At 42.1% G+C, this 20763-nt stretch overlaps 1 protein-coding gene across 2 annotated transcripts in view; it reads left to right on the top strand.

The window, feature by feature from the left end:
- LOC144672663 (5'-AMP-activated protein kinase subunit gamma-1) overlaps positions 1-20763 on the top strand; it is a 49999-nt gene that overhangs the window by 16491 nt on the left and 12745 nt on the right. The window contains exons 2-6 of one of the 2 annotated variants that reach the window (XM_078534538.1): positions 8497-8545; positions 15391-15497; positions 16115-16196; positions 18459-18517; positions 19480-19525. In XM_078534538.1, the coding sequence (XP_078390664.1) occupies positions 8497-8545; positions 15391-15497; positions 16115-16196; positions 18459-18517; positions 19480-19525 (343 nt within the window). The remainder of the gene's footprint in view (positions 1-8496; positions 8546-15390; positions 15498-16114; positions 16197-18458; positions 18518-19479; positions 19526-20763) is intronic. The other variant, XM_078534539.1, reaches the window with a different exon arrangement.

Below are 20763 nucleotides of genomic sequence, written 5' to 3'. Positions count from 1 at the left end.
ACCATTCCCATTAGGAGAGCAGACTGCTTCGATGGATGTCTGAGGCTGCTGAAATCTTATGGTAATGGCACTTCTGTCTGCCTGAGAATGGTTATCACTGGCCCGACTGCACAAAGGGATTACATTCGATACAGTGCCTGTGCTGTCATCTGTTTTCTTCCCACATTTGGTAAACATTGGTCGGAACTCACCTTGAGGATTACATTCTTGAGAATGGGATATTTTCTACTTTTACCCGGTGTGGCCAAGCTGCAGTGCTCCCAGATAGGTTATAGCGTGGGGTTAGATCCAGGACAACACTGCCTCAACCCCACACCTTAACTTTCAGCCTTAGACTGACTATCTTGCTGTACCAAACCAGCCATACGCATGTTTTGAATGAGAGTGATAGAAATACATTGTGCCAGTTTTGTACTGTGGGTTTGTTGCTGTTAGAAACTGGTTTGGTGCTGCTCAAGTTCATTTAACTGAAGACCATTGCAAACACCAGAGCGAGGGAGAAGTGTCTTCCATCCCATCAGCCTGGGCTGAGCTGGAAGCCAGGTCAAATATCGCCTGCATCTTTGAGTCAACTTTGAAACTTGAGTTGTCAATATTGCCCAGAGTAAAAGGAAGGAACGCCCTCTCTGTTCCAGATTGACCCCATTCGCAGTGCTGGAAAGTGGGTGGGCAGATGTTGTACACAAGGTTTTTTTTATGTTTGTATTGGACTTTGACTCATCCCTTCCCAGCCCAATCTACAGGGACTGCAAACACATTTTGAATACCTCTAGTTTCTAAATTTTCAAATTGGGGATGTTCTATGGCTTAAATTACATTTTCCCATGAACTCCAGTTTCTTGCCAGCATCACTAGCTGCTGCGCACACTTCCTAAATAGGTCAGAGTGCCCATTCTGTTTGTCAGAGAGAATGCTGTAGCAGATAGAAATACTCTTGTGTTTCTGTAATGTAGTCCCCAGCATTGGCCACACTCGTCATGGGCAAATGGGGCTAACTGTTCACCATTACAATAGGAGCCAATTACAAAAGCACTGCTTATAACCTGTCAAGCAGACCGAGTATTTTGGGCAGTTAATCAACTTAAAAAGTTGTGCTGATTTCAGGCAAAGCCTGGCAGTTTTTGCATCTCCATTGCGGTGCAATTATCTTGGGAGACTCCTGATGCATCCGCTGACAATTTTTTCGTTCTTTCATGGGATGTGAGCATCACTGGCAAGGCCAACATCCCCAATTGCCCTTGAACTGAGTGGCTTGCTAGGCCAGTTCAGAGGGCAGTTAAGAGTCAACCACATTGCTGTGGGTCTGGAGTCGCATGTGGTCCAGACTGGGTAAGGATGACGGATTTCCTTTCCTGAAGGACATTAGTGAACCAGATGGGTTTTTTTTTCCAACAATCAATGATGGTTACATGGTCATCGTTGCTGAGACCAGCTTTCAATTCCAGATTTTATTTATTGAATTTAAGTTCCACCAGCTGCCATGGTGAGATTTGAACCCATGTCCCCAGAGCATTAAAAGAAACAGAAAATGCTGGAAAAGCTCAGCAAGTCTGGCAGCATCTGTGGAGAGAGAAACACAATTAACATTTCAAGTCCAATATGACTTTGGAACTAGGGCATTAGCCTGGGCATCTGCGACATTATGACAACACCCCATCTCCCCTCAAATTAGGAGGGGCAGTTGCTGTATCATGTCCTGTTCTGATTACAAAATACACTGCTCACTTAACTTTTTGTTTTATTGTCCATTGTGTATAATGAGCAAAGAACATCAAGACTAATGTGCCCCTAAAAACGGTGGGGACTACTGTAATGACATTTTTTTTCTTCTCTCCCTACACTCCCCACTTTAATTCTTTAATTACTACAGGGACTGCAGCAGTTCAAGAAGGCAGCTCACCTCCACCTTCTCGATGGCAATTAGGGATAGGCAATAAATGCTGGCCCACATCCCATGAGAGAATATATATATTTTTAAAAATTATTTCCTTTTTCTTCTCTCTGGACTTGAGTTTGTTCTATTCGGTTATGAGAGTGTCATGGCCAGGCCCACATCTGTTCTTGCTTGACATTCAGATACATGCACTTTCCAACCGGCACCACCTGAGGAATAATCACCCTGGCTGATTTTGTTTTCCTTGCAGCTCCTCCCTATGCAAGGGCCCTGAACCCAATTGTCTTTCTGCTGCCCTGACTGAAATCAGCTAACACAGCCTGGCAATCAAACCATGGCACCTTCCTACAAAAGCTGGCAACAGTGCCAGCTGGCCATCATTCTTTCTTAAACACCAAAAGTCAGCGTCGTTTCTGAATTCAATTGGAAAGGTGTTTCATCATAATGAACACCTCAAAAACAAGTCCAGATCAGTTGGATGATGCCCAGTATTCTTTGTGTAATTTGTTTGAGGGAATGCTGAGAATGTAGCCTGGGTGCTGAGAGGTTAGCGCTTCAAGCTCTGACCTTGTGACGGCTGCTAATCTACCATTCGAGTTAACCAAATGTTTGGAAATATGAGCTATTTTTATCCCATTATTTTCAATTCCAATTCTAGGAGCCAGTTCCAGGCTGTGAAGTGTGCTATCTGTAGACCAGTTGCAGATTCATGGAGCCAATCTTTTTTGGGTCTGTAAGCCTTGTAGTGCCATACGAACCCAGATTTAATAACACTAACAATGGGAGACATCTTTTCAATGGCAGGTTCCCGGAATATAAATTAAAAAGACACTATAAATGCAGTTCTACAGTTTGAATTGTACAGTGCCTAATACTGTGTCCAGTACAATTCCTAACTAATTATTAATAGGTTGGGGATTTCTCCTGTGACCACACTTGAGCCTGTGAGGGTCCAGTTATGTTGTCACGATGACAGTGATGCTTCGCAATGACGTAAGCATGACTCCAATGTTCAAACCGGATTCTGGAACGTGATGCGCGCTCTCCTTTTTCTGAGTGTTTGATTCATAACCATCGGTGTAAATTACGTTCAGCCAGCCTTGACTCAGTTCTGCAACAATGTTGCACCCCATAGCAGTCAAGAGCTGTCAAAAAAAAGTTGAGTCTCTAGGAAGAAAATGCTCCTTATGTTTGAGGTTTTAGCGGACTGCTATTGAAATGTGTTTCTTTTGAGAGCAGTGTAAGCAGGTCTCTGCTTCCTATCCAGTGCTGCTGCTGTGATTATTTAGACATTTAAATCTACTTTCTCTAACCTTTCCCCCTACCCAACCCCACACCAACTGTTTCCTGGAATGTTCTCCATCATGACCCCATGTCTTTCAGTTTTAAAGTTTGATTATACTAGTCATGAGCTCTTCGCTCATTTGGGAGGCTGTTTTAAAACAGTAACCCATCCACGTTATTGTCAGTGGGGCTTCACGAATGGTGAGTGTGTGTCATTTCCACACAAACACACTACCCTTCTTCGCTAGGATTTCAGTGAAAGATCAGGGTGGGCATGTCTAACCTTTCTCCAGTGCTCACTTAAACTGTGGAAGCAGCCAGAAGCTTGTCTTCAGAGGGTATGTCGTGCTATGTAACGCAAGGATGAAGCACTGGTATTGGGAATATGAAACTCTTCACAAAAACCTGTTGAGGCTAGGTTAAGTAAGAATTTCAAAACCGAGATTGATGGGCTTTTGGTAGGCAAGGGTATCGAGGGCTGGACTTAAAATGCAGATCGCCCATGATCTAATTGAGGCTTGAGGGGTACTGTTGGATCCAGTGCCCTTGGTTTGTTGGGGCTAAAGGATCCGGGTTACATGCTTGTTTCGGGGTGACCGAGTTGGTACCAAGACAGAGAAGATCAGTAGACCGTTCTTAGAAGAAACACATTCTGTTCATTTACAAAAGGAACTTGGCAGCTACACTTGTGCGCTTACAACTCAAAACTCTGTCTTTACTCTTCAGACTCGAACTCAAAGCTAATGACTGCAGAGGTAGCCTGTGCTACTCTGCTATTGGGCACCAAGATCATGTGATCTTACATTAACAACATTTGTCTTCAAGGTATATTACACATCAGATTACTACAGGGCCGAATGGCCTGCTCCTATTCTGATGGTAATTTCAGACCTGTCATTGGTTGGGAACAATTTAAAATTGTGACCAAAGAGTACTGTGCAAGAAGTATATTTGTACATTTAGTAGATTGTATCAGGTCAATTTTCCCAATGGTGTATTGGTACCAATCACAATAATGGTCTGGCCTCTGTTGTGTGTCCACAGCACATCTCATTTTCAATTTTGTCAGCAATTTGGGTCATTTAAAAAAAAAAACATTGCTTTTGTTTCTGTCCACTACTCCAAGGTGAAACTCCTATTTGATGTCTGACGTACAATATGTTGCTCAAGGAACTTTGGACCCGAGTTGAGGAGCTGGAGTCTGAGCTGCAGACATTGAGCCACATCAGGGAGGGGAAAGTTACCTGGACACTTTGCTCCAGGCGCTGGTCACACCCCTCAGATTTGGCCTTTGATCAGGGACAGGAGGGTGCGACTGCAGGTGAGGCAGGTATGGGGACCCAAGGGGTAGTGTTCGAGGAGCTGTGGCCCCTGCGATAGGTTCTTGCAAGCTGTGTGGATGATAGCGGGGACTGCAGGGAGGATGAGCGAACTGACCATGGCACCATGATACAGGCAACCACTCAAGTGGGGGGAGGAAATAGAAACGTAGTAGTGGTAGGGGACAGTATGATTAGGGGGATATATACTGCTCTCTGCAGCCGTGTGCATGAGCCCCGAAGGCTGTGTTGCCTGCCCGGTGCCAGGTTAAGAATATCTCAGGACTGGAGAGGAACTTGGAGTGGGAGGGGAGAGATCCAGTTGTCGTCATCCACATTGGTACCAATGATATTGATAAGACTAGAAATGAAGTTCTGCTGAAAGAATTTGAACAGTTAGGAGCTAAATTAAAAAGCAGAACTTCCAAGGTAATGATCTCGGGATTACTACCTGAGCCATGGGCAAATTGGCATAGGGTAAATAAAGTCAAGGAGTTAAATGCGTGGATCAAAGAATGGGTTTCAGTTAATGGGGCACACTGGCACCAGTACTGGGGTAGAAGGAAGCTGTTCCGGTGGGACGGGCTTCACTCAAACCGTGCTGGGACCAGTGTTATGGCGAATCAAATAACTAAGGCTGCAGAGAGGGCTTTAAACTAAATAGAGGGGGAGGTGTCTGGAGAGGGGATACGTAGGCTCACAAAGCAAAAGGATATGGCAGCATTGCAGGGCAGCTATTTAGGTAATGATACCCAGAGTGTGACAGGAAGGGACAGAGTGTGCAAACATTAAAAAACAGCAGGAAATAGGATCGAAGGGGGAAAAACTGGTAAAAAGGCAAAATTAATGGCTCTTTACTTAAATGCATGTAGTATTCGGAACAAAATAAAATAATTAACAGCACAAATAGAGGATATTAAAGGAAGTAGCTACAGAGATAGTGGATGCACTGGTAGTATTCTTCCAAGAATCCTTAGAATTCTGGAAAAGTCCCAGAGGATTGGAAAACTGACAATGTCACACCCTTATTCAAAAAGGGAGGGAGACAAAAAACAGGTAACTATAGGCCAGTTAGCTTAACATCCGTCATTGGGAAAATGTTAGAGTCTATTATAAAGGATGTAATAGCAGAGCATTTAGAAATGCATAATATAATCAAGCAGTGTCAGCATGGCTTCATGAAGGGGAAATCGTGCCTGACAAATTTATTAGAATTGTTTGAGGAGGTAACAAGCAGGATAGATAAAGGGGAACCAGTAGATGTAATATATTTGGATTTCCAAAAGGCATTTGATAGGGTACCGCACATGAGGCTACTTCATAAGATAAGAGCCCATGGTGTTGGGGGTAGTATATTAGCATGGATAGAGGATTGGCTAACTAATAGAAGACAGAGTTGGGATAAGGGGCCATTTTCAGGATGGCGACCTGTAACTAGTGGAGTGCCACAGGGGTCAGTGCTGGGGCCACAATTATTTACAATATATATTAGTGACTTGGATGAGGGAAGTGAATGGCCAAGTTTGCAGATGACACAAATAGGTGGGAAGGCAATTGGTGAGGTTGACACAAAGTGCCTACAGAGGGATATAGACAGGTTAAGTGAGTGGGGGAAAACTTGGCAGATGGAATAGAATGTGGGAAAATGTGAGGTTATGCACTTTGGCAGGAAGAATGGAGGAGCTGAATATTATTTAAGTCGAGAAAGACTGCAGAAAGCTGCAGCACAGAAGGATTTGGGGGTCCTCGTGCGTGAATCAGTAAAAGCTTGCATACAAGTTCAGGTAATAGGGAAGACAAATGGAATGTTGGCCTTTATTTCAAAGGGAATGGAGTATAAAAATAAGAAGCCTTGCTAAAACTATACAAGGCACTAGTTAGACCACACCTAGAATACTGTGAACAGTTTTGGTCCCCTTATCTAAGGAAACGTCTACTGGCATTGGAGGCAGTCCAGAGAAGGTTCACTAGGTTGATCCTGGGTATGAAGGGATTTTCTTATGAGGAGAGGTTGAGTAGGTTGGGCCTGTACTCATTGGAGTTTCGAAGGATGAGAGGCAACCTTATTGAAACATATAAGATTTTTAGAGGGCTTGACAGGGTAGATGCTGAGAGATTGCCTCCCCATGTGGGAGAGTCTATGACCAGAGGGCATAATCTCAGAGTAAGGAGTTGCCCATTTAAGACAGAGATGAGGAGGAATTTCTTCTCTGAGCAGTGAATCTGTAGAATTCTTTACTTCAGAGGGCTGTAGCGGCTGGGTCGTTAAGTATATTCAAGGTTGAGATAGACAGATTTTTAATCAGTAAGGGAATCAAAAACTATGAGGAAAAGGCAGGAATGTGGAGTTGAAGATTCAGATCAGCCATGGTCTCATTGAATGGTGGAGCAGTCTTGATGGGCCAAATGGCATACTCCTGCTCCTACATCTTATGGTCTCGGTTTTTGATAGCTGTGATAAATTGCAGAGTTTTCAGAGCAGGTTGTTAGATGTGGATTGGCCTGAAGCCTCCTCAGTGAGATGGAAGCTCTTAATTTTTTTTCAGCTTTGTAGTTAGAGCATCAACTAGGCAAGGAAAAGCCTAAAGGAAGAGCTACGTAATTGTAATAGTTTTGAGTTAACACAGCGTTGTGAGGGAATGTGCTCTGCTGAGTGCCCCCTCATCTGCACCATGAGCAATGCCAACAAAGATGTGCTAGTACACTGAAGTTCATGAAAATTGTGCTGCTGTGCTTTAAAGGGCTTGCAATTAGGCCAGCAACAAGCGCTAAGAACAAAGCAGGATGGCAGTCCCAGGCCGCCAATCTAAACAAACCCATTTGCTTTGCTTTCACTTGATCAGCTAAAGATTGATAGAAAAGCAGCGTTTGTAAACCTAGTGCAAAACTGGTGTTGCTATGCTTCATTGTAACCCTTCTATTGTTATGCATGCCTCAATTAATGGTGGTTGTGAGGTTGTATTGCTGATGTATTTCCTAGTAACTGACTAACCTGTTTATTTCCACCATTGTGTTAATTTATTAGTAACTTTCCTGCCACAAGTTTCTTTGTTCAACTTGGGATTCATGCATCAAAGCTATCTTTTTTGTGTTTGCATTGGGATTCATGCATCAAAGCTATCTTTTTTGTGTTTGCATTGGGATTCATGCATCAAAGCTATCTTTTTTGTGTTTGCGTTGGGATTCATGCATCAAAGCTCTTTTTTGTGTTTGCGTTGGGATTCATGCATCAAAGCTATCTTTTTTGTGTTTGCGTTGGGATTCATGCATCAAAGCTATCTTTTTTGTGTTTGCGATTGTGTTTTGACTCCAAGTGAAAACCCAACTCTATGGAGATACTTGCTATCCTCCTCATGCTGTCACTTGAATGAATACACATTGTTTTTCCCATTCCACTTTTTCAGTTAACTTTCCCAGTGTTTTGATCTCAGTTAATATCACTGGCCAGAGATTTGAGTTTCTTGATTGTGCTTCAAGCCTGTGCTTCACTGGAACTTGCAGCAATTTGAGCATCGCTTTTTCCTTAGTTCTCTGCTCGCTATTACTCTGCCTGCGCAAGTCAAATTTGGTTCAGCCTGAAGTTGCTACAGCCTTGGTTGAACATAAGCATTCTCTCCCAAGCTACTCAGACTGATGCAGTGAGATCAGTGCGTTGCACCCTCTGCTGAGTGCCAGTTCTGGTTTCTGCTCTTTCCTCCAGCCTCGCAAAAAAAAGCATTGGGTATGGAGACCTGCAATTGGAAAGGTTTTCCATTCAGGAATCACATCTTTTCAAACAGTCCTTGTACCAGTTCAGACAGACGGAATTTTGTCCCCTGCTTGTAATTGAAGGAAGGGCATTTGTGCCCAGATGGGTGTTCAGGTAGATATTGATAAATCCTTGGATGTCCAAATAGAGTTGTCAAAACTGATAATATCGCCCCTTTTGAAATATTCAGATTTCTGACAGATTGGTGCTTTAACATATAGTTTCATTATTTGTCTTTCCTTTACCCACAGGCTATTGCTGTTTTCGAAGACTTGGAGAAATTGAATTCTGCTGGAGATGGTATATTCATTTAAAGCCATTTTATTCTAAGCTTTCCTTACGCCCCGTGTTGGCAACTGTTTGCACTGGTCTGCACCCTTTGAGCACTGTTCACCAGTCTAGCGATTTTTAAAAAAGTACAAATGAGTCCATGTTTTCTTTCAGTACTAGTTTAAATATCCTAGTAAGACTTAGATATCAAATTAGTCGTGAGGTGAATTGGTAGGGAGTAGTTAAGTGAGTTGGGGGCAATGGACTGAGTGGAGTGCCCCCAGGGTTGGTGCTGGGACTTCTACTGTTTCTGAACTAGATCGCAAAGATTGTTACATCTGAGGGAGGCTGTTTAGTTATTTCTTCCATAGCAGCTGACTGCCCCTTGAATGACTCCAGAGTTTTTGGCTCTTACCCTACCCAGAGCCCATTCCAGGTATTAATATCTTTGTGAGGAAGTGCTTCCTTGACATCAGTTGTGCACTTGCTGTTTAGTACTCCTGACCTCTTGTCCTGCAGCTTGTGGTTAAACTTGAAATAGTGCTCAGGATATAAGGTCTGCTGTTCACCTCCTTTCAAGGCTGAGGAATCCAAATTTTTCTTGCCTACCCTCATAACTTGGCGCTCTGACATCAGGAGTCAATCTTGACTGATAGTCTCTTCAACTTTTGGCTTCAGCACGATAGTCACAGATCAGCTGTTGACAACCTTTATTTTTTTTAACCTGAAGAGCCTTTTTAAAACAATATTCACCTAAAGTAAAAGCTATTGGGAGCCGCAAGACAAAAAAAAAATTAAAGAATGAAGTAAAGCTATAAGCATACCTTAGTAAGAAAAAATAGTTTATTGCGAATCTAAGGCACATTATGCACTTATTTGATGTGATTAAAAAGCCATTTTGCTTTAACTTCTCTCTGTTTATCAAAATGGCAGCAGTTACTACTGAATTTCATGGGATTTCAATCCTGTATATAGGTCAGGAAAAAATCCAGTTTTTACATCCCAAGAATTTTTGTATCTCTAGCATATGTATGTTCAGATTTTATGCATTATCCATAACCATGGTATGGTCATGCCATTGGAACAGGTTTCTTTAGAGCACAATGGTGTTTCTCATTAAATTAATCATTTGTAACTGTAAAGTGCAGCAAAATGATTAGCCTTTTATTTCCACATTAAAAACATGGCTCTTACTGCTTCAAGTCAGATAAGACCCTGTATGTCATGTTTTTCCTAATGTCATTTATATAATTTAGTAAACTCTAGCATTAAATAATTGTGAATGCTAAATTCGTTAACATCTGTGAATTGAATCATGAGATGAACTGTCAACAACTCGGAGACTGCAGTGTTCTGGGTAGTTTGAACTTTAATTTATCTGTTTAAGACCACAATTGCCATATATTTTCTGAAATAATCCCTAAAAATATTATTTTGAAGCCTGACTCTGTAGAGGCTAAGTTTTTGATTTAAGCAAATGAATAATGCAGAAGGAAAATTATGTGGCCATCTATTTTGTGGATTAGACATTTTCTTGACTTAATTTTTTTTTTAGGCCTTTTTTATGTTAATGCGATCCAACTGGAAAAGTTTAGGAGCCACAAATGAGACGTTAAAGAGCTGTGTGTGGCTCAGGAGCCATGAGTTGCCAACTCCTGCCCCAGCCTTATAATTTGCCAAATAGCATGGTATTGTGCTTGCTTTGTTTGCTGTTTTGCAACAACTGGTTGCAGGCAATGTTGAGATTAGTATCATTATCCAACCTCCTTTTGGTCTCCTTCCTACTTAGTTCACTGCCATTCATTAGGTACATCTCCTGTATTTTCCATCCGCTCTACAAGGTCTTGCACTTATATCTAGGGTTGTCAATTGTGTAAATGTATTCCTGGAGGTTTCATCACATGACTTGCCCCCACATTCCAGCCATTTGTCAGCCAACACAGCCATCCATGTGAAGCACTGCGCCAATTGGAAAGCAAAAAGACTCATTACCCAATTGGATGATGCTTGACTTTCTGTCAAACAGCTTTTTTTCCTATTTTCAATATTTTTGTATCTGGAAAAGAGAAATGTTCAAAGAAAACGACAAATAAAGCCCCAATCTTTTTTAGTGTCCCGATGATTTTTCTCCAGGGCTGCACACAGCAGTGTCCTGGAGATTGATCTTCAATTCCTGGAGACTCCAGGCCAATCCTGGAGGGTTGGCACCCCTACTTGAATTTCATTTGTCATAGTTGCTTACACATGTTGTGTGGCTCTTTCTGTAACTCCTTGGCTCCTGTGTCGCACTCAATTCCTCTGTCTTTCTGAACCCAAGTCACCTTTGTACATTAGAATCAATCCAAGTTCCAGCACCAATCTCTGGGATGCACCACTCAGTACATTTCCACAGCCTGACCTCACGAATTAGGGTATCTACTTAGGACATCTACTGCCTTGTGTTTGTGGAGCACCTTTTCATGTGGAACTTCAAAGAATTTCTGGAAGCCTTGGTATACCGTATTGGGCACTGATGCTTTTTGATTTCAGGGGCAACATAAGTATGCGCCAAGAAGCCTTGGGTTGCATGTAAACTTTATGCCCATGTTGCCATTAATTTCCGCACAGCTCAAGTTGCTCGGGCTAACAGAGCTTGGTGTTCTGATTTAGGATTGGTCCATCAATAAGGCAAGAGCGCTAAAAACAGTCCTTTCTAAGTCTCCGTAACCACAAAATTCAAACGGGAAAAGCAGCAAACAGGAAATAAGCGCAAATAGCACTGAGCTGTCAGGGCTTCGTGGACTGGATTGTCTGGACTCTGGGACCATGTGCCTTCCTGGTCACTGTTTGAGCACCCCTATACTAGATCACAGGACTTTCCAATTTCCAGTTTGAATGTCGCTTTCTTAAAGGTTGGACGAGCCAGATCAGCCCCCCCCTAAAAACAGAAGCAATGTTGCCTACCACTTACTAAATAAGTTTTATGTCAGCAGCATTCAGGTTTCTTCCCAATCAGTTCCATTATTTGACGTGGTGTTGACACAGGTCTCGTGCGTCTGTATTTACCTGGGCTTGTTCCATTGCCTTTCTTGAACATAAATATCACGTTGGCTGATTTCCTATTCTGTGGGACTTGCCTTTCACGATGACTGACAATACGTTGTAGATTTCATTCCTGTCGATTCATTGCTTCTGCATCTTTTTAAGCCTCTCTTGGGCAATCCTACGAGTAACATCAAAGTCATCCCTTGTTGCCATGAAATTGTATGAATTGAGTATTAGTTTACAATATTGGTTTTCTCAGCTTATTGTCATATGTGACCACCTGGGATGTCACTGCTTCCATCTCCATTATACTATATGGTACACTTGCCTTTACTAAATGGAGGTGTGAGTTCCTTATCATGGCTTCTCTAATGTTCTGAAGCTCAAATTCTAGACCGCTCGGGCATTCCCAGTTTACATTAAGTTAACTAAAATCCCCCATTAGAATGATTTTTCTGTTTCCACACAACTTTTCTTATCTCTCCATATAGTATTCTCCCCCATTCATTTTGACCCAGCAGTCTACAGCCAATCCTAAGAATTATCCTTGTTCCCTTCACACTCATGCTTCTATTGGAATGCTTAACCCATGCCAATCAGTCTACTTTCTTCACTTCCCAGGTATGTCTGGTATGCAAGATCTCCTCTGCCTGTCCATTGTTAAGAATTAACCATGTTTTGGAGTTTTTGACATATAATAATTCTCAATTGCCACAACAGCCTCAAGTTCATACAGTTCATTGTACATGCTTTTAGCATTCATACATATTTTAACCATAGTTGGTTAAATGTGTCTTCCACTGCAATCCTCCTTTATTTAACCTTTCTGCAATTAATTTTCCTTTTTTCGTTCTAGTTTCTCCATCCCTCCCTACTAGTTTAAATTCTTGTGCACTGTCCTATATATCCTCTTGGCAAGGACATTGATACCAAAATGGCAAGTCCCACCTCGTGAACTTTTTGGATGTCCTAGGAATCTAAAACTCTCACTTCATCGCTTTCTTCCGAGCTACACGTCTAAATCTGTTTTGGTTTTGCTGGCCCAGCACATCGCAGCGAGAACAGTCCTGAAATTACTAATAAAGGACTTGCATTTATCTAGCACCTTGTCATGTCCTCGGGATGTCTGGAAGCACCTTGCAATCAATTTAATTGCTTTTAAAAGGCAGCCATTGTTAAGTATGCAAATGCAGCAGTCAGTTTGTGCACAGCAATTTTTGCAAGCAGCAAATTAAATGAATGATCAGTTAATCTGTTTTGTTTTTTCTGGTGATGCTGAATGAGGGAGAAATGTTGATCAGGATATTGTGAAAACTCCCTTCTATTCTTCCGATCGTGCCCTGGAGCCTTTTATGTCCAACCGGACAGGCGAATGGGGCCTCAGCTCAATGTCTTATCCAAAAGACATCACCTCTGACAATGTAATAATCCTTCAGTCCTGCTCTGGGAGTGTTGGCCTAGACTCTCAACCTTCTGACTGGGACCAAAGTTAGCCAACTGAGTCAAGCTGTTAACCCGCAAGGTTTTGTACTTCGTATAGAACTAACTCCTCAAGCACTCTGTGTAAGACTACTCTTCTTAGTTGTGAACTACAGTTCCGGCTGTTTTTCTCCCTTTACAGAAGAGCTCTGACTTGCCGTATTTTGTGACTTTCCTGTTGCCCTTAAGCCAGCACTGCAGTCAGGAGTCCTGGTCACAAATGCAAATCAGGCTGACTATACTCCTAATTCTGGGATACCCCACTCTAGCTTGTTTTCATGGATGGTCTCACTCATTTCCTTATGGGTAACCTCTTGCTTCAATGTGCTGTGGTGTTGCAAATGATTATCCTTCTTTGTAGCCTTGTACTTGTCCTCAAGTCAAATGATCATTGAACTCAGCATTACTGTATCCACACGACAGAATCCTTTGACATAAAATACATTTATACTGCCGGATGCAATCCAGATACAGAAAATCCCATATCATGATGACGCATACACCAATATTCACCAAAATGACCTGGATTTAGAAACTCAACAGAAGTTGGTTTCAACCCACAGACAAACTAAATGGCCTGGGATGGCAGGGTCTGATCAGACAGCTGAGGAACTCTTGAAGGCCCTAGACAACACTTGCAAGCGGGCAGAAAAAATTCAATACAGATAAATTTTAGATGTTACATACTGAAAGTGACAGATGCTTTGCAGACTGTTGCCCTTGCTGAGGGAAGAGGCTGAGCGCGATTTGAAGAGCGATTGTAGACCCAACACGGGCCATGTTCAATCATCAAGTAGCAATTATATTGGCGAATCAGCAGAGTGCAAGTCTATGGCATTGTGCTGTTTGTGACACTATGTACAGCACTCTGATCAGGCCGCATCTTCAATGCATTGTCAAGCCTGTTTCATTGAGACACACACAAAACACCCAAACCTGGGAAGCATTGCAGAGAGGGGCCGTTTCCCTGATGTTCAGAGAACTGAATTTACTCTATGAGCAAAGATTAGAAAACCCTGAATTCTTCAATCCTGAAAGGAGGAAAATGAGTGGAGACCTTTATAAAGGTATATAAGAAATTAAGTGGACTAGAAAATGGTAATCTTGCACACACACAAGTTATGTTATGACATCAGGACAAGGGAACATGGGTAGAAGCCGGTTTTAAAAAGAAGAGTTTGGGCCTAATGCCAGGAAACCGTTATTGACAAAGTGGAAATACCTGGGGAAAGCTCTGGAGTCATTCAAGAGATATTTAGATGCTGTGGAAGTTTCCATAGAAGGTCAAGCTGGGTGGACCAAATAGCCCCTTTGCGATTCTATATTCACAATTGGAAACTTACTGGCAGTAATCAGAAATGGTAGAGAACGCTGAAGATCCACTCATAGTTTTAAAAATTGGCAGCTAATTTTTAATGCTATCAAATTCCCATTTAGTTAAAATTGACTTAACTGTACACCCAGTGTGAAAACTGTCACAAAATAAAACATTTTTAATACAGTAATTGAAATCTCAAATACTTGTTCAACTTTCAAAAATATACATATTTTGTATACTAAACTGCATTGTATTAGCCACCCAATTTAAATTTTATGGTGAAGACCACTCAATTGGTCAGCACTTATAGCCAAGCCGTATCCTACCTGGTAATGTCATTTTCATAGAACTGTTCTGGTTCACGTGTCAGGTTGTGCTCGCTTTTTAAACGTTAACATTTGTTTCATCTCAACTGCACGCTGAACAAAGCCATATAATTCTAGCAATCAGAAGTGAATGAAAAGATCTAAATTAATCCATTCAACTTGTTTCTGTGGCTGCAAACAGTGATTTGCTTCACTGCCAAAAGAGACATTTTCTATGCTATAATGGTGCCACTACATGTCATACCACTGATCTATGGTGATTCCAATTTGCCTTTATTCATGCTTTCTGACTCCCTCTATATTTCTACAATAATGTTAATAGAGAGGGTGATGATGGCCAGTTGGGTGCAGTATTTTTTTAAGCACTATTTTTTCCATTTTTTTCTCATTCCTCTGAAAGGACTAAGCCCTAAATTACAACCAAGCCCAAATCTGCTCTTGCCCAGTGTCCATACTTGCACACTTTCCAACAGTAATCAGGAGTCCGAACTCTGCTATTGACAGAAACCTGGAAGCAGATTATCCATTCACCCTCTGAGCCAGAGAATGAGTTGGGTAGCCAAAGAGGAGAAAAATGAAATTACAAAACTTAAAAAAAATCTCAACATATTGCAGGATCTTTTGTCTGTTATGGCTGATTGTTTGTGATTCTAGCCAGTCCTGAACGTTTGAAAGAAGTCATGTAATCTGAAGAAGCTGGACTGCTAACACTCTCTCTTTAATTGCAGTGAACGACTCCAACAGTGAGGTCTACACCCGCTTTATGAAGTCACACAGATGCTATGATCTTGTTCCCACCAGCTCCAAACTTGTGGTGTTTGACACTTCTCTTCAGGTAATGTAGGGGTGTGGAGTTGAAGTTGTGCTAGTGTTCAACAATTGCAGCTATTCCCACTCGATGGAGCCTGTGCGCGTATGTTAGTCCCAAGCTCAGTGCTGATATACTTGAGGCATTACATGTAGCCTTTCTTATCACATCCTGCAATGTTTCCAAACACTTTGCATATAATTAATGACTTTGAGGTAACCGTTTATGCATAGAAAAATACCACAAACCACAATAAGGTGAATCATCAGTTAACCTGTTTCTGATGATGTTGCTTGAGGGCAGAGTGTTGAGCAGGGTAGCAGGAAATTTCTAGAATTAATTTCTGGGCCACACACTGAAAATTAATACTTACAGCATCTATTAAATGTCTAATCCAGCTACCCGTTGACTCTGCTTGGGGCATTAAGGGGCACGGCCCTGCACATTTATGATTGAGCTAGGTTTGCCCATAGGCCTGTCACTTCCAGCTGTTGGGTAGAGTGAAATGATCAGTCTAGGCTAGATTTAAACACAGACCCCATTAGGAAGGGTTGGGTTGCCCATGCTTGTGCCACGCCACAGAATTGTAATCCTCATGGATATCAAAAATCTTCAGTCTTTTCTTTCCTTCTCTTCTCATGCAGGTGAAGAAGGCTTTCTTTGCTCTGGTTTCAAATGGAGTCCGTGCTGCTCCACTATGGGATAGCAAAACACAAAGCTTTGTGGGTGAGTTCTATTGATGCTGCAGCACTTCTTTTAAAGTAATTCTCAGGAAGCTTTAGTGGAAATAATTCAAGAGAAACTGTATTGCTACAATAGCAACCAACTGGATTGTGTAGCAATTACAATGCTGGTTCGAAATTGATGGGCCTCCCAATTGCTACAGACCCTGGTGAATGATCCACCATCTGACAAGCTGACATGGCTGTCACTGCTAGCTGCATGATGAGTTATTCTCCGGTTACGGGAAAGCATGAGGTAGGGGAGTGACACTAGGTAAATTGCTCCTACGGAGAGCCGGTGCAGACATGGCAGGCCGAATAGCAGCCTCTCTGCTGTAAACCCTCATGGCAAGCAGGGGGTGAAACATCTGTGGGATAGATGTCACAAGTGATAATGTATGTCCTCTGCCTGGAACTCGTGTCTGTAGCCCCTTTCTCACAGGCACCCACGGTACACGCCCAAGCTACCTTCAAATGTTAGAATTGCATGACAGATTAACAGCCTTTCCATCCCCGGGTCTGATGCACCATTAACCTCGAAGCTTATGAAGTTATACTGAACCCCAGTCTGTAATTTCTAGCAATGAATGCAACCATACCAACAGCCTAAATGTATCAATATTTTCTCCTCTTTGCATTCTGTGGCAGAAATATACAATAAATGCAGAAATTACATATTTATTCTCCGTAAAGAAAAACACCTTGTGATGCGTTTGTAAATTGTATAAACATTTATGTAAACGACATGAACCAATTGGGCTGAATGGCCAGCTTCTGTGCTATAAATTTTATGTATAAAGTACCCATGATTTTCTTTGTAAACCATCTCAACTCATAGACAGTTGAGGCTAAATGTAAATTGTCTTCATTGAGTAATGTTGCAAGATGTAGGACCTCCCAGTAAGATTGGGCAATTTTGACATGCTATGTTACACACTTGTAATTAGGAAGTTAATAAATTATTGAGATAAGTCAGCCAAATTGTGCAAGACTAGGAGTTTCTGGTTAGACACTTGGAATTTGACTTGCATATTGATGAGAGACAAGTCACAATTGAGATGGAAGTCAATGGCTTCATAATTGCGTTCCTGGATTCTAATGTCACCATTACCTTGATTTTTTTTCTGCCCAGCAGTACCCTTGCCAGATGTTGTCATTGGCCTGCTGTTGGCACAGTGTGCACTGAGGGCTTGTGTTTGAGCTCTTGCACCATTTCTAGCTTGTGCCTTGCCAGGACATGACTTGCCACATGGCAGATTCATAGAGTGGGGTGTGTGTGCTGCTAAGCTTTTGCTTCCCAAATGATTCAGCAAATAGGTCAGACATGTCCTAGCTTTCACTTGCATCAGTGCTCAACTAGCTGATCTCCTGATTTCCAGTGACAGAGTTGGTAGTTTGAATTGGAAGAATTCACTTGTGTGCGAGATGTTTAAATTGCACAAAGACTATGGCATTCTTTTGCTCATCTTCCTGTAGAGTGAAGTGTGTTAAGCCTGCCCCTTCCCATGGACAAATGGGCTGTGAAGACCGGTTTTTAATGCCACCTTTTATACTGCCCCACTGAGAACAATATTGGTTGTTTTCACAGCAGTACAAGTGGGGAGGCATGTTTTCAGTGCCCTTTCCTTTGTTCCAAATACAAGCTTTCTGCTGTGTGTATGTGAAGTGAAACGTTGCTCATAGCCAACACAACTTTGATTGAAAAGAGGCCTGGATAGTGGATTCTTTTCAGTCATTAAAATGTGAATTGTGCTATCACAGATTACCATTTTTTAATGCATTAGAAGCTTGTTTGTGCTGGCAAGGTTTTGCACTGGTGCTATCCTGTGACGCGTTTTTCAGGTGACTTTGGCAACGTGACAATGTGCACAGTTTGTGTTTGGTCTGCACTCGGGAAGTGGGTGCAGAATAAAATCAGCAGAGCTGTTGCTCTGTATGACCTGGATTCCTTGCAGGAATGAATCGATATAAGAGATGGTTCACCATGCTACACAAAGATGCGCCATTAGGGACTGAAGAGTGCACAGTCACCTGGATCATAGTTTGATTTCTTTGTGAATTAGTTGTAAAAGGTAATGGAAACAAACTGATGGTTGTTCACTCTCGTGCTCATCCACAACACCGTGCAAGACATGGTATGCATGTTTAACCAGGAAGTTGTTCTTTTTTAATGAAAAGCTTGCAAATGAAATTTACGAATTGTAATCCTTGATACGTAATGAACAGAAATAATCTGCTTTTCATTTTGACTGGTCTTCTGTTGCAGGCATGCTCACAATCACAGATTTCATTAATATTCTACACAGATACTACAAATCGCCACTGGTACGTTTGCTCTTTGTGTATATATGTAGGCTGGGGTTACACAATCTTAAATACTGTGGTTTTAAGGAGGACTTTTGGTGCTTGAAGTGAGCTTTTGTTTAGCAATTAGCTGACGCAGGTCTTGAGTCACAGCCTGCTTTATCATTGTCTCAGTGAAGATCTGTTTTCAGCTGCGCTACTGTATGGACATTGTTCAGTCTTTCCCCTGGTTTTGGCTCCGCCTGCCTCGAAGGTTTCCTGTGCTAGGATGCAGTTCTATGAGCACTGGCCACCCATTGATACCTCATCCACCTGGTTCCAGTTCTGCCCCCTTAGCCGTGGGATGAAACTAAGGCTAATTGTAGCTGCCCTGCTACTGGCCTGGCTAAGATCAGGTAACTCACAGGCATCCTACCCAGAAATCTGTCTTTAGTACTGAGGTAAAAACCAAGAGGGAGTCGGGCTTGCATTTAAGAGAACCCCACCTGCCCCCTCAGGTGAGCGTAAAAAATCCCGTGGCACTATTATGAAGAAGAGCAGGGGAGTACTTCCTGGTGTCCTGGCCAATGTTTACTCCTCAACCAACATCATTAAAACATCCTATCTGGTCAGTATCACATTGCTGTTTGTGGGAGCTTGCTGTGCGCAAATTGCCCGCCATGTTTCCGAGCCTGACATTACAACAATGCCTACACTTCAAAAAAGCACTTAATTGGCTCTAAAGGGCTTTGAGACGTCCTGTCATCTTGAAAGGCGCTATAGAAATGTGAGACTTTTTTTTTTCAAATGAGCCTCCTGTTTGATTGTAGAAGTACTTTGTGTGATGATACCCACAGTTTGAGTTGCATTAAGATGAGGAGTGGGGAAGGAGGCATGGAAGAAGTGTGGTGAAAGGCAACCGAACAGGTGGGAAAGACAGCAGCTTACCAATTGATTTCTGGGGATTGTGGCTAATTTCAAATATTTTTTTCCCTTCCACACAGGTTCAGATTTACGAACTGGAGGAGCACAAAATAGAAACATGGAGAGGTAAAGTAAGATAATGGAGAGGGTGAGAGTTGATGCATAGAATTTGGAGGGGTGGGATGGGGTGGTGAGTTATCATATGGATGTCATCGGTAGGGGAGAATGTTGAGTCCTACTGCCTGTGCATTGCAGAAGAGGGAGAGAGTGTTATGAAGTTGTGGGGTCCTGTTGTTTGGCCTTGCAGTTGGATTGCTAAATTTACTTTGCCAAAGGGATCTTGGAGTTAATTAGCATAAACCACTTTCTGGTTAAATCTGTTAAAGAGGCTCTTGTTGTCTGCAATTGGCTGTCTTCTACTTGGCTCAGTCCATTGCTTCAGAATTTGCTGATCCTTGTCTTTAGTCGAGAGTTATTGAAGGGTATATTTTAAAGAATGAACATTCTGAAAAATTAAACAGTGTAAATAATTTTTCATGTGCACAAATATAAAACTGCACAAATTCCAGTATGTAAAAAATGAATCAGAATTCTGATTTATTTTTCATAAGGGAATCCTGATGGCAATGCTGTCCTTTACATGTCCCTTGCATTATCAGCCATTAATCTACTATTTCATAGAATCTGTGAGTTATGGTACTAAAGGAGGCCATTCGGTCCATTGTGCCTGTGTCAGATTTCTTTCTTACTCACTCTATCTCCTCGCTTCCTCTCTGCTCTGCCACTAATTTACCTTCAAGTAGCTGTTTCCAGTCCACTTTTGCTAAATCGCATCTCTGCTTGGCAAAAGAGGTATTGTAAGCATGCTTGGAATTCTCTTCTCCCCACTCCTCCGTGCTGTTAATTTAGTAACAGAATCACTGTTTCCCTGAATGTAGTACAATGCATACCCCTTTAAAGAAAATGTTTACTTCAATTGCTGACTCCTACTTGGCTGTATAAGACTGTGCTGAACAAGACTACACTAGAAATACATAAAACGGGTTAGAGGTGGTGGGGAGGGGCCTGTGCTCACCCAGTGACTCAGTGGGTCAAGCTACTTTACAACTAATGAGGTCCCAGATTGCAGCCCTGATCTGTGCTGAATTAGCTGATCTCAGACAGGCAGCAGTAGAGGTAGTTGGCTTTGACCCCCAGGTAGGGAGGACAATAATTGGTGTCTCGTGCCCCCTCCCCCACCAAATTGCTTTGTGGTGCTGAGTCATGTGAGATTTAGAATTTTCACTCATTGATTTTAGAGATGTAGATTAAACACTTGAACAAAAGGGAGAGAGTTAAGGTATCAGATCAATGACTTTTTAAGT

This window comes from Cetorhinus maximus, chromosome X (assembly GCF_964194155.1).
Source record: "Cetorhinus maximus chromosome X, sCetMax3.hap1.1, whole genome shotgun sequence".
In the NCBI taxonomy this organism is placed as follows: domain Eukaryota; kingdom Metazoa; phylum Chordata; class Chondrichthyes; order Lamniformes; family Cetorhinidae; genus Cetorhinus; species Cetorhinus maximus.
The sequence above is the reverse complement of the archived record's forward strand: the minus strand, read 5'-3'. Positions and strand labels throughout refer to the sequence as shown.